The following is a 14,671-nucleotide window of genomic DNA, read 5'->3' on the forward strand; positions in this document are numbered from 1 at the left end:
ATGAACAACAGACTTCCTGAGAGATAACAGGTTCTGGTTAAAGTCTTTCAAATTTACTGAAAGATTCTTGACATGTGTAATCAGAAAAAAATATGTTACTCTACAATATTGACATAAAACTAATTATGATGGGAGCATGTTTATTTGTAATGCATCACTATGTATGTATATGTGTACATGTATAAGTATGTGTATGTGTACATGTATGTGTATATATAAGTATGTGCATGTGTATGTGTATCGGTACATGTACATGTACATTTATATGTGTATTCCTGGTAAAATCATCCCCTTGAGGAGCAGCCTGAGTGCCAGAGACCCCTGAAGAATAGGGCAGGTTTGGGGTGCAGGGATAGGGGCTGAAACTGCCCCATCCCTCTCAGAATACTTTCCTCATTTGTCCCTGGCAGTCCTAGTATCTTATGGAAAAATTAAATCAGCTACCATGTGTGAGAACACTGAGCATTTTAAAGCATGGTGGCTGTCTACTCTCATCTTTTTTTTTTACACATATTCACTTTTGAATTAAAGTTTTAATTTCGCTAAATTATAACATGTACAAGAATGCATCTAGTACACAGAGGTGAGAACTTTAAATAATATGTAAAGCTAACATCTGGGATACCAAGGCCCTATAAGGATAAACATTATCAGGGTACTAACTTGCAACTTGGTCCCAAGATGGGCCTACAGGGAATGGTGCCTACAGTAGTTATAAAAGCTCAATCAGAAACAAGAAACAAAAAAACAAAAACAAAATTGACCAGAAGGAAAAACATGTGTCCAATGGTGCTACTCCTTACAGACCTTTTTTGACAACATTCTCATTGATGAAGAACAGATTAGAAGTCATATCGGATTGCTTCCTCTCCAGCAAACCACAGATATCCTTCCAGTATGACAGAGTAAAGGGAAAATTCCACGGTTTTCTTAACCCCAATGTCCCTAAAAGAAAAAGAAGTGATTAGAATCAGCATAGGAATTTTTCCTATTTAGATGAAGATTCTGTAATAAAATATCTTAGTGAATTAATAAAAAATGCTATTCCATTTGAACATTTTCAATATACAGATGGCCCTTTGTTTAAGAACGTTCCATATAAAACCAAGGATGCAGAAGGCTAGACCATGGAGGAGAGAGAAACTCAGACTTGCACACAGAACCCTAATTCTTCACCACGTACTGGGATGCCCCAGACATCCACTGGCCCCAGAGACCATCCCAGCTGGTGTATAGGGAACATTTTTTGAATAATTGCAGAGTATTCCCAGAGTGGAGACTGGTACCTGCCCCACATTGCCCCCCACTTCCCGTTGCTCTCCTCTTACTCACCTTCCATATTTACACAGATTATTAAAAAAAAGAGGAAATGCATGAGCACGAGGTGAATGCATGCAGAGATTAACTAAAATTTCTGCAAAGAAGAATAATTCACAATGCTAACACTTTCATGAGTAACAACATTCTTCCAATGTATTCTTCAAATTGATTTCAGCCTAAAGACTTTCTTGGTCCTCATCATATGTAAAAATGAAAGTGGATTTAATTATTAACAGTTCCCAATTTTCTTTCATACATACATTCCTTAAATTTGATGACTGCAAACTTACCTAAAGGGGCTAAACTCCACAAGTGATTGCATTAATAAAGTCCTACGTGAAGACTATCTTAACATTTTGGCCATCCAATGAAGAAGAGATATGCCATAAGGGCAGAGGTGCTCATCAGAAAATTCAAAGAGATGATCAGAGCCTGGAAGTAAAATGCACGGACCTGTCTCCCTTTGAAAGTGAATGAAGGGCATTGAGCTGCTTCTCCATCTAGTATTTACCATCTCTCTGCGGGATGAGGACAAGTAGCACAGGGATAATATATCATTTCCCAGGAAGCACTCCACACGCTCACGATGTGCAGGTTCTCTCTTTTAATTCATCTATCCTGCAACCACCCATCTTCTCTGCCTTACGAATGGGAAAGGGAGGGACAGCCAAGGTCACATGGCTGCGGAGCTCCAGAAGCCACACTGCTGACCTCTGGCTAGTCTCTCACAGTGCCTGCCTAAATGAGTTCATACATGCCTTAGCTAAAGTACATCCTGTCACCTTACCACACAAGTGCCAAATCCACAGAGCGAGCCTGCACCACTGTGAGTTTCCAGCCTGTATCAGCCCACTTACCTGAACTAACAGCTTCCAGTTTCATCAATGACTGAATGGAAATTGCAGAAGGATTTCTGTATACTACACACACTCACATGACAACGAGTTTGTGAAAATAAAAAGAGATAATAAGCAAACAAGTGCATCAGGATGATGATTGTGCAGATGCTGGCCCTGCCTTTGCTCTCACGCTGGCTCAGCTTTTTGAAAGGACCCCTCTCAGCACCCACACTGAATCAGCCCGAAGACAGGCTGATGGGCACTGCCTTTGGGAGAGCAAGGAAGTGGTTTGATTGGAATGCCATATGAATGTTCAGAGATTTTAAATTAGCAATTAAAATTCTAGAAATCTGTTCTACAGAACAAAATGACAACAAAGTGGAGACAAATTTGAACGCAAACATAGGTGTCCGACATTATTTATAATGAGAAAAGCAGAAATGGTTTAAACTTGCAAAGTAAGGAAACAGCCATTAACAATATTTTCAAAGATATAAATAAATGCTTCTAGGAAAAATTATTTTTAAACGATATGTCTATATATGTGCAAGTGTGTGTGTAAGTAATACATATATATAGTATGAATCCAATTGTATATAGAAAAGTACCTGGAAAAAAACTAGGAAAAAATACATTATTACTTCTGGTCATTGAGATTGGAGATAATGGATATTTTCATACTATTTCATATAGCTAAGTACTTTCCAAATATTTTATAATAAAATATATTTATCCAATGTATTACAATTCAATTTTTCATAATCATTGAGGAGAAAAGAATAGTTTGTAAGCGCAGGTTTTCCTAGAGAAACCAGGTGCATTTTGCCTCTTCCAATGAAAGCAGTAGAATATCTTCATGTATTAGATCTACCTAAATGTAATTTGAAAGAGAAAGTTAACTCTGCTCCACTTCTACATAAGTAGAAAGTATACAAAGACAAATTCATAAAGTGGCTTTCAAACTCTCAGTCACGGCCCAAAATAGCAATCACCTGCAGGCATACATGCACACACACACTCACAAACATACACACTCACATACACAACTGAAACATGAGGAGCTCCGAGTTCCTGCAATGGAGCTAAGATGTGGCTCCTTCCTGACAGTGTCCTTCTCATTTGCTTACTTGAAACTTAGCAAAGTGCATTGTTCATGCAAGCCCTGCCTCGGTGTGGGAGACTCTTCCTGAGGAATGAATGACAAAGCCCCTTCTGTGGAGGGAGGCGAGGAGAGGCTTGTGCAGCTCCCAGAGGTCGCCGTTCTCGGCTCAGAGTTCAAGATTGAGAAGGGGCCGGGCACAGTGACAAAGAAACTGGAGAAGTCCCGTGGATCCAGCATATCCTTATAGATGCTGTTCAACAGTCTGTACCTCCCTATGCCAGAGACTTCAGCCTTTAAACAGATACGAATTAATTGTACATATTCAGCTAGCGCTAGGCATACACAAGGGGATCAGACATAGACCTTTCCTTCTTGTGGCTCTTATTCTAGTGGAAAGGCCAACCAACTTGGTAAAATACATGGGATAAATAAAGTATTATTATAGCGGGGTTTCTGCTGGCATGCAGGAGCAACACATCCTTCAAGCAGAGGAAAAAGTGGAGAAAGGAAAGGCAAAGAGATGGGGGAGGGACAGGCAGTTGCTGGGTATAAAAATACTGGATGCTCAATTAAATTTGAATTTCAACAAATAAGTTTTTAATGTATCTACTGTAGTGGTTTTAAGCTATCTGAACCCCAGAAAAACATGTTCTTAAACTTAATCCATTCTTGTGAGTGGGAATCCATTGTAAATAGGACCTTGTGATGAGGGGACTTGAGCTGTGTCCCACCTCATTTGGAATGGGGCTTCATCCTGTTACCAGAGACTTTGCAAGATGAATATGATTCAGACAGGGGAAGTCACAGAGAGGGCAGCAAGAAGTTGAAGATCCAAGGAACCCATAAAAGAAGAGAGAGGTCAGGAGAGACCGCCACGTGCCTTGCCATGGGACAAGCGAAGGACCAAGGCTCGCCAGCAGCCCTACAGTCTTTGGGAAGAAAGCATCGCCTTGATGATGCCTTGATTTGGACTTTTTCCTAGCCTCAGAACCATGTGCCACTAAATTCCCATTGATTAGGCCAACCCATTGCATGGAATGTGCTTGAGCAGCCCAGGAAACTAAAATACAAGTACATACCCAAATAGGATTTTTTGTTTATCTAAAACTCAAATTTAACTGGACAATCTATATTTTATCCAGCAACCCCATGTAGGGGCACTGGGCACTTCAGAGATTGCCCCCCCCCCCCCAGTATTGTGACCAGAATATAGAGGGCAGCAGGCTCAGTGAGGGGCAGTCACTACAGTTGTCAACCTTTGTTCTACAGACATCCTGAATCAAGGAAGGTTACCGCTCAGGGAGGGACATGGTCCATCTGGTCGGTTTTCAAGAAGAGCAAGGGAGCATCGAGAAAAAGAAAAGATTGCAAAGGGCAGCGGCAAGGTGACCTCGAGGCTTGGAGAGGAAGGCTCTGAACGGTCCAGGTCAGGAACAGGAGGCTGAAGGAAGGTAATGACTGTGGGGATGGAAGGGGCCAAGTATTAGAGGCTTTCCAGAGCACAAAGAAACAAGGATCAATTTAACAGTAAGGGTTGATTTACAAAGTAAAGCAACTCAGTCCTAACCTGTCTGGACTTTCAAAATCCTATTAATTAATCTAACTGAATGGAGGAGCTGCCAAATCTAAGTTAGCTTGGTGGCCACTCAACCCCTTGATTCGCCTCTGCAGTTTGCTAAATATATTCAAACTTGTTTTATGTGCACGCTCTAAACGCACATGCACCCTGCTCACTTGACGAAGCATAATTGGACACATTAATGTGTTCAGAAGCCATCCAATTAGACTGGGCTTTTCTCCTCCAGGGGAATGGCCTGCTGCCTTATGCAGGCCAAGAAACTAATTAGCACAGTCCCACAAAACTGACAGTGATAAAAGAAGTAGTAAATGAAAGTAGACAGTCCAAGCAGAATCAAGTTTAACTGTAAGCACATAAAGAAGAATTTATAAAACTAAAACTCTTTGGCAGTGTCTTGAGTCAAGCATGGAGACCTGAAGTTGACCCTGAGCCCTACAGGCTGGGAAATGAGGTGACACTGTATCTATACAAGGTTTCAAATCAAAAATCAGTGGGAAATGTAATACTGTATCTATACAAGGCCTCAAATCAAAGATCAGTGAAAAGTGTGACACTGTTTCTATACAAGGTCTCCAAATCAAATATCAGCAGGAAATGAGGTGACACTGTATCTATACAAAGTCTCCAAATTAAACATCAGTGGAAAATGTGACACCATTTCTATACAAGGTTCCGAATCAAAGGTGGGAAATGAGGTAACACTGTATCTATACAAGGTCTCCAAATCAAATATCAGCAGGAAATTAGGTGATACTATATGTAGAAGGTCTCCAAATCAAAGATCAGTGGGAAATGAGGTGCCATCATCTCTTCGCAGGGTTTCCAAATCTAACATCAGCATTGAGAAATGTTTAGTTCAGCACCAATAGAATGGCTTTATCACAATGTTGGAAAGAAGGAAATGAAGAGAAAAGCATTGCCCAAATAATTGGGGGTCAAACATAAGTCTTTGTTTTGTTCATGGGGCAGGGATGAGTGGGGGAGACAGAGAGAGAGATAAAAAAAAGCTCTCACCCATCTCAATCTGGGGAGACCTTTCCACTCACAAAAGGCTTTGGAACAGTTGATTCTCAATCTGGGGCATTTTGGAAATGAAGGGGGGACACTGTCATTAGCACAGGGAATGAGGGATGGCAGAAATGGCCTTTTGTGGGGCAGGCACCTGGGATGGTAGAAGTTCCTCAACATACACACCAGTCCCAACCTACAATTAAATGTCCTATGGGATTTATCATGCAAATTATGCCAGTGAAAAAATCATTTACAGGTATTCAAGGCTAGGACATGAAACCCAAAATTTCTGTGCAGTTTTCATATACATTGAATTTTCCAGGAATGTACCCACAATGTAAATTAATGAAAGATGATACTTTGATGCAGAATTTGTTCCCCATTTCAGAAAACCCCAGCCTCAACCGTGATGCCACTCATTGACTGGGGTTTCCAATACAACATAACTGAATCAGTTTTCATTTGGCCTCTCCCATACAAATACAAGACAAAGAAGATTTGTGACTCCTCTGAACACACTGGAAACCAATTTGTTTTTCAATTAGCAGAGATGTATGAAATGTACTAAATTCAGGGAAGGGGACTTAGCCCAGTGGATAGGGCATCTGTCTACCACACAGGAGGTCTGCAGTTCAAACCCTGGGCCTCCTTGACCCGTGTGGAGCTGGCCCATGCACAGTGCTGATGCGCGCAAGGAGTGCCCTGCCACACAGGGCTGTCCCACATGTAGGGGAACCCCATGCGCAAGGAGTGTACCCCATAAGGAGAGCCACCCAGAGCAAAAGAAAGTTCAGCCTGCCCAAGAGTGGCGCTGAACACACAGAGAGCTGACACAACAAGATGATGCAACAAAAAGAAACACAGATTCTTGTGCTGCTGACAACAACAGAAGAGGACAAAGAAGAACACACAGTAAATGGACATAGAGAACAGACAACATGGGGGTTGGGGGGGGAAGGGGAGAGACACAAAATAAAAAATAAATAAATCTTTAAAAAAAAAGAAATGTACTAAATGTTATTAACACGTTTTGAAATTATTTCATATTATTGTCATTCTATATTGTTTAAAAGTCTATAGCACAATTAACAAGGCCTAGAGCAGCATTGTGCCTGGGAATTTCCTCCTGTCAGCCTTCATGTTACTCAAATGTGGCCAGTCTCGAAGCCAAACTCAGCATGTAAATGCAATGCCTTCCCCCCAGCGTGGGACATGACACCCGGGGATGAGCCTCCCTGGCACCGAGGGACCACTATCAACTACCAACTGATGATGCAACTGGAAAATGACCTTATACGGAAGGTTCAATGCGGATCAGCAGAATATCCCTGTCTACATAAAATAACATGACTTTAAAATGCTGTTTGACCTAATGTAAGGGGGAAATGGAAAGGAGAAATGCGTTTATATGGCTACGAGTCTCTAAAAAAGAGTCTGGAGGCTGGCAGAAGGATTGCCCTTATGCACAACTGAGCAGAGTCTGAGAGACAGATAAAGCAGATACAACCCCCAGGTATTGGTTCCTTTGAGGGCTAAAGAGACCCATGGGAGTTATGGTCATGGCCAATGGGGTTAACTACCAGGTCAGATGGCCCCTCTTTAGAAATGGTGTTTATGTGTGATGAATCTGGACTCAGATGGGATCTCCCTTCATAAGACTTTCATGCTAATGTGCTGGAGGTGCAGTTAATGTTGGGGTTTAAGATATATTTAGGGGATTTGAATCTCTGGACTGACAATGTGATAGCCAGGTCCTGAGCCTCAACAGACTCCAGCACCTACAATCTGATTCATTGGACTCACCACACTCAGCTAAGATGGAGTTGAAGAAGGACAACCACCACACCATGGAGCCTAGAGTAATTACAACTGAAAGTGGGAGGATTGCATCCAGCATCCATGTGGAATCTGAGCCTCCTCTTGACATAGAGGTGCAATGGACACAACCAATCCATTGTCCACATAGAAAAGGTGTCATTGGATTGGAAAAAGTGGACATGGTGGCTGATGGGTATGGGGAAAGGCAGGAAGAGATGAGAGGTGGAGGCATCTTTGGGACATGGAGCTGCCCTGGATGGTGCTTCAGGGGCAATCACCAGACATTGTAAATCCTCACAGGGCCCACTGGATGGAATGGGGGAGAGTATGGGCCATGATGTGGACCACTGACCATGAGGTGCAGAGGTGCCCAAAGATGTACTAACCAAATGCAATGGATGTGTCATGATGATGGGAATGAGTGTTGCTGGTGGGGGGAGAGGTGGAGTGGGGGTGGTAGGGTTGAATGGGACCTCATATATATATATTTTTAATGTAATATTATTACAAAGTCAATAAAAAAAGGTAAAAAAATAAATAAATAAATAAAACATAAATCCAGAATTATTTAAAAAAAAAAGTCTATAGCACAATAATAAATTTATTTCGTAAAAACTAAATTGAAATGTTTGATATGGAGGCTCCTTGTCATTCTTCAGTCTGAAGCTGTTCCCCAGACAACTATACCATGGCTTCCCCATAAACCCTTATATTACCATTTTTTTTAAACCAAAACCTCCTCTAAGTCTTTAAAAAAGAGAATAAATGTCTACCCTGTGGTGGATAGAATTACAAGAGAGAAGATATATTTCCTGTTTTGCCTTTTCATCTGGCTTCTGAAAACCTGCCGCAGGTAATAACATAGGAAACTATTTGATAAATACCTTTAAACAAGATCCAGCTAATTTACAAAAAATGCCATTTTTTAATCTACTTCATTAGTGTCTAATGTTTCCTTGTACATCTCTCCTGTTTTAATTAAGTTTATTTCCAATATATTTCTTATTTTGTCATAATAAGTCTGACCTGCTAGCACCTACCCTAATGTTAGCTCTTACTCAAGTGTCCATGTTTACCTCTACTTTTACATATCCGTGACTTCTAGGACCAAAGGCTCCTGATTATTTCCCATCTTTTAAATCCTCATTTGCTACATTTAAGTAGACACAAGCATCCGAGTCCCTTATTCTGTGTTCCAATTAACTTGTGCCTGAGCATTGGGCATTTCCATGCTATTTTATTACAATTTACTTTCTTTTTATATCTCTTTATATGGCAATTTTGACATTACATTAATTTTTAAAAATCATATATGTAGATAGATTTTGTTATCTATGACTTTGATTTCAAGAGAGTAAAGGGGGTGTTATAAAGTATGTGTTTTAAAAAGAGGGCATCTGATGTGAGACCTAGAAATTGCAGTCTCACATACGGATCTGAGAGCTCATCGGTATTTTCTAGTGATTTTATTTTTTGCCATTATTAGCAATTATTGCCAATGTTGAAAATACTTCGTATTATTTAAGAATATGTAAATTTCTAACTCCAATTTGTTTTCATGCTTAAAATGGAAGAATCAGCAATTTTATGATAAGTAAAGGAAAAAGTCTTCAATGACATTTTGGCCAGTTCTATATATTTTTATTTTTAAATCTGGGTTCTGAAAACCTCAGAGCTCTGATCTGTAATCTAGCATACACTCAGGACTTCCTTCTTCAGTAGAACTGGTGATGCCTTTGCCAAGAGAGAGATCAAAACCCACTATTCAAGTGCCCTAAACAAAATGTAGACATGGGTGCCTATAATCCAAAGGTTGCTTCAGGTCCTCCTGTTTTCACTTCCATTTACAATTTGTAGAGCTTGTTTAGGTGGGAATCTGGTAGGATAGGAGTTCATAGCCACATGAGGGTTTACAGAATGCTTTGTACGGCTGATGAAGCATGGAGAATTTCCTTGGAAAACCATGTATCCACATGGATCTGGGAGAGATCCAGGAAGTAAAGGCAGCAGATCGTTGTGCCCAGTTGGATGTGGTATGTTATGAGTTGATTTGAAAATAACTGAAAGCTCAACCTTAATTTACTGGGTAGAAGACAACCACGATAGAAGTTAGCCATGAGAGACATCGTGGGTGTGTTTTAGCCCTTCACCTAATGGGAAGATGGAGAATGGGAAGCCTGACAACAATTATGAACAAGACCATGACGAAAGAAGGAGCAGGAGCATTAGACGACGGAGGCAAGTTCCAAACGGGCTAACTCTACTGAAAGACAGAGGGAGGTCCAGATGGAAAGTCCTTCTGAAAGTTCACCACATTTGGAATTTAGATCTCTTGGTTCCCTGGGGGAAAAGGTTTTTCTTTCTTCTCTGAGTCCCAACTTGATCTCATTTGGCTTTTAGAAAAATAACAAAATGCTCTTCTGGAAAGTCACCAGCTTAGCTGATATCCACGGACTCACAGGTTAATAATTCAATACTCTCTCCTCTGTGGGGGCAATCCTGCAGTCACTCAACTTTCCTGAGCTAAGTTGCCTTTGCCATGAGCTACCACCCAATTCTCTTTCCTTCCTTTCAAACTTAATTGAAAAACTGGGCACTGCTGCACACCAGTTGCCTGCCCCAAGGATCCTATACTTTGAGTGTTCCTTGTCTCACCTGGTGAAATCATTTCCCTATTCTGTCCTGCCCTCAAGAGCTCATTCCAGACTCTTCAGTCCAACAGAGCACCACCTCTACAGCCTGGGATCATTTTCATCAGCACCATGAATTAAATCTCCCCTGTGTCCAGGGCAGTGTTTTTGGCATGACATTGACCAGGTGATGGCCCCTGGTGTCCAGAGCTGCCCAAAGCAAAAAGAATCAGAAAAAGTATGAAAAACCTTGTCTGAAAGAGATCCTAGTGTCCACACTCGAAGAGCTAAGGCTGCAAACTCATCATCAGAACCAGGAAACTGTCAATGGAGATGACCACTTGACAGATATGGGTGTGGACACTGAGCAGAGACAGGAGGACAGGAGGAAGAAATACAGAGCAGTTATTAGGAAGTCCAGGAGTGGATAACCTGAAATGAGCATCTGAGGATCAGAGCATAGTCTTCAGACTTCCAGAGCTGGCCTGGAGACTTCATCACTCTGTCACTCACCTGCGGTTCATCTCACCTACAAGGCACATCATTATTGTTTCAAAGAAACTTCCTCTTATCCACTGAGAACACAGCTGCATTTCACTTACAGTCTATTCTTCAGACCCTCCCAGGAAGCATATATATACCCCAAATCCCTCACATCTTTTCTTAAGGAAGACTGGGAAGGATTAGCCGTTACTGAAAGTGCTAAATTAAATTCTTTGCATCAACATCATTTGCCCCTAATTGTTTTCTCTCTGCAATGAAGTTGGATATCTTCAAAAATATTTTGTTTGCTCTTCCTTTTATTAAAATGTTTGGTATTGATTTAATATAAAAATAATAAGAGCAGGAACAAAACAACCTATAGTCAATTTTGGTAGTTTGCCTATTTCATTTGCAAAAGTAATGCCTCTTTAGTGCAGAAAATACAAAAACACAGCAAAAAAGGACACACAATTTTAGGTAAACATCAACAATACACCAAATTGTGTCTATTTTAACACTTTTAAACTGCATGCTATTATATTTTATGCCTTGTTTCATAATCTGCATTGGGCATATGTTCCACATCAATATAAATTCGATGAAAATAGAATTTCAATAGTTGTATAATATTTCACAGAGGTGCCAGTTATGTATATAAATAAGTTAACAAATCAACCCCCTATTCTTATTTGCTCCACATATTTGCTGTCATAAATAATGTGCAAGACTCAACTAAGGGAACATATATTTTGCATCTGTCTAGTTATTTCTATAAAATTTCAAGTCAAAAAAAATAAACATTTTAAGTGTTTCATGCACGTTATAAATTCAGCATCTTAGGGTAGTTGCCCATTAACTTTATTACCAGTTGTTCCACTTTTCCCTCCATATTTCTATACTAGCTATTACCATTTTTATCATATTTGCTAGTCAGAGAAGGAGAAAAGGCATCTTGTGTGTATTTGCAATTCTATGCTGATTTGCATCTCTAAACCTTTTTTTTAAATATGTTCTATACAGTATAAACTTTACCTTTTTAAAGAATTGGTTTGTTTAAGTTGCTTGTTGGTTTTTCTACTGTTACATGTACTTTTTAGATTTTATTGAAAAATTTTAATTTTTTCTTTCATGTACTCATTAAATAGGTTTGGTAAGCTTGTAAATTATCCTCTAATTATATTTATTTGGCTATTTTGAAATATCAATTTAAATTCTTATAGAGGAATTGCTATGAATTTTTATTGTCTTCAGTGGTATATTTAGAAAGGCCTTCCTATCTCTAAAAATATTTTTTCTATTTTTTCATTATTTTTAATATTTATTTCTGAAGAATTTATGAACAAGAATTTATTTTTTCTAATAGGTTGATTGAATAATGCATCCTTTCCCATTAATGAGAAATGCATATTTTAGCACAGGGTAAATTATTATAGACTCTTTAATTTCTGAACTTTCTGATCTGTTCCTTTGCTCTATCTATTCTTACACAAATACTCCATTGTTTTAATCCTTGCCAATTTATAGTGTGTTTTTATGTAAGGGTCAATCACCAGTCCCCAGTTATATTTCTAGCTGTTTTTTAGAAACATTGTTTTCAAGTAAGAAAAGATTCCTTTTTATTTCTTACTATTTTTAATTTAAGGGATTTATGTATGTTTATAATACATTTATATAAGGTATTTATTAAATGTTACATATTTTTAAATTATGTACATTATATTAGGGAAAATCAACATGCTTAAAATAACAAACGTTGCCTCTGAGGAATATGGGTTTTCCTGCCATTTATTCCAATCCATTTCAAGTTCATCATCCTATTTTTCTTTGTTTGATACAGATTCTCTGTACTTAGTTTACACTGAGTTATCATACCCCTCCTCTTTCACATGATCAGAAGCTCTTTTCTCCGTTCTTAATTTTAAGGGCTAGACAACACTAGACGCATCCATTAGCTCTGGAAAGAACAGAGCCAGCCAGGGTCACAAGAAATTTCAACCAGCAAATATAATAGCATCAAATGCTCTGTCTAAACAATGAAACACGTTACAGATTTTTTAAAGTGCTCCTTTGGCCCGGGAGCGCGGCGGACCCCTCCCTTCCGAGCTCCGCTGCCTTCAGCACCGACAGACAGACGCAGGCCGCGGGAGCTCGCCACGGGGGCACCCGCAGCTCTGCGCGGAGGCGGTGCGGGCCCAGCCCTGCAGGACGGGCGGCCGGCGCGGTCCCCTGCGCAGCGGGCGCAGAGCTTGGGCCGCTCGCTTCTGCTCCCCACCGCGCCCTGCCCGGGGCACATCCACCTCTGCTTCCACCTCTGCGTTCCTCAGGCACGGTCAGAACCCCAGACCCGCCCTCCTCCAGTGCATGCCCTTGGGACCCAGACGCCCACCACTTAGTTGTTAAAAATCCACGGGTTGGGAGCTGCGGCGTGGCTTTTCCCCCAGCATCGTACCCTGGCTACACCTCCTGGCCTTGGCTGCCTCAGGATTCAGAATCACCATCTCTTCCTCCAAAAGTCACAACTCCCTTGAAAATAGCGCCTCTGGGTTCCCCTCCTGATACCGCTTTTTATAAATAATAAATGAATACCCTAATAGTCATAGATATTCATTCCAACTGGCTTATCTTCTCGTCTCCCGAAGCACAGAATTCTTACCCGGAATCAAGTTGCTGAAGTACCAGCCACATAAAAAATAAAGGCTTGAATCAAAGAGAATCATCCAGCAGACCCAGCCGAAGGTCATGCCCCCTTGTTCTGGAGATTGGTACATATTACTCCACTGGACCCCTGGCAGTGAGGAAAAGGCAAGGTTAGGACACGCATCCTTTTCTAGTGTAGGCTTTGCTAAGATGACGTCATTAATTCTGGAAGTTTGCATACAGCTGAACACAGCTAAAACAAAAGAAAGGTCAACAACACTTGTCATAATTTTTCAGGTGGAATGTTAGCTTGCCGACTCTTAGGTTTATTTTAATGATAGTTGGAGTGGAATGACCATTAACATTTTAATATCTAACATTTTAAAAGTTTTAAGAAGTTGCTTTATTTGCTCAACTAAAAAAAAAAATCTCTATCTGGGGAAAACCGAGCATTCTTTTAAAGATAAAGAACAGCTCCTTGCAAGTCCAAACTCTAAATCAGATTATTCTCCATCTCTTGGAAAATATATTAAATAGCATATATAAGATATGAGGTAGGAAATAAGCAATTTTTCTTACAAAGTGGTTGCTATTTATTGCTGAGTTAAGTTCTAATTTTTTTTTTACAGAAAAATATCCCTCTTCCTCAATTTTCCTAGGGTACCAGACTAGAACTCAATAAAATGAATGTCTCAATCATGGTGCACTTGATGGAGGCAGGATCCAAGGATTCAAATGGTCTAAGAATGACCATTTTTCTTCTAGATCCTCAAGATCCAATTTCAGTTTAAAGAGACCATTTTGAGGAATATAGGAGAACTCATTCAGGATTACTACAAAGAACAGTTCACCATGTTTTCCAGAAGAGTCTGAGAACTCCAAGGCTGGTGCCGACTTAACTGGCTAATGGAACAATAGCTGGAGCAGAGCTTTGCTTATGGCACATATTTCACTGGGCATATAAAATATACAAAAGCCTACAAAAATACAAGTAGAAGTATATGTTCTGGCTTAGAGTTTTAGTTGTCAAAATTTCAATATAACTGAAAAAAGCTGCTATCAATTTTTTAATTATCTTAGGCTGCATTAAGAGGGATTAAAATATATAGAAAATTGGAGGAGATAATTGTGCTCTATTAGACTAATTTCTGGATTCAGTCAGGATCCAGAGAAAATGGTGATGAGATCAGACAATATGTGCACAGTTGTCATGTAAAAGAGGGAATTGAACTAGGAAAATTGGGTCAGAGAT

General features: G+C 40.0%; 1 protein-coding gene across 1 annotated transcript in view; it reads right to left on the reverse strand.

The window, feature by feature from the left end:
* ABCA13 (ATP binding cassette subfamily A member 13) overlaps positions 1-14,671 on the reverse strand; it is a 345,366-nt gene that overhangs the window by 230,002 nt on the left and 100,693 nt on the right. Inside the window, exons 19-20 of the mRNA XM_071215039.1 lie at positions 13,436-13,567; positions 808-945 (exon numbers count right to left, since the gene is read on the reverse strand). Coding sequence (XP_071071140.1) covers positions 808-945; positions 13,436-13,567 — 270 coding nt within the window. The remainder of the gene's footprint in view (positions 1-807; positions 946-13,435; positions 13,568-14,671) is intronic.

The sequence above is a fragment of the Dasypus novemcinctus genome, chromosome 5, assembly GCF_030445035.2.
Source record: "Dasypus novemcinctus isolate mDasNov1 chromosome 5, mDasNov1.1.hap2, whole genome shotgun sequence".
NCBI lineage: Eukaryota > Metazoa > Chordata > Mammalia > Cingulata > Dasypodidae > Dasypus > Dasypus novemcinctus.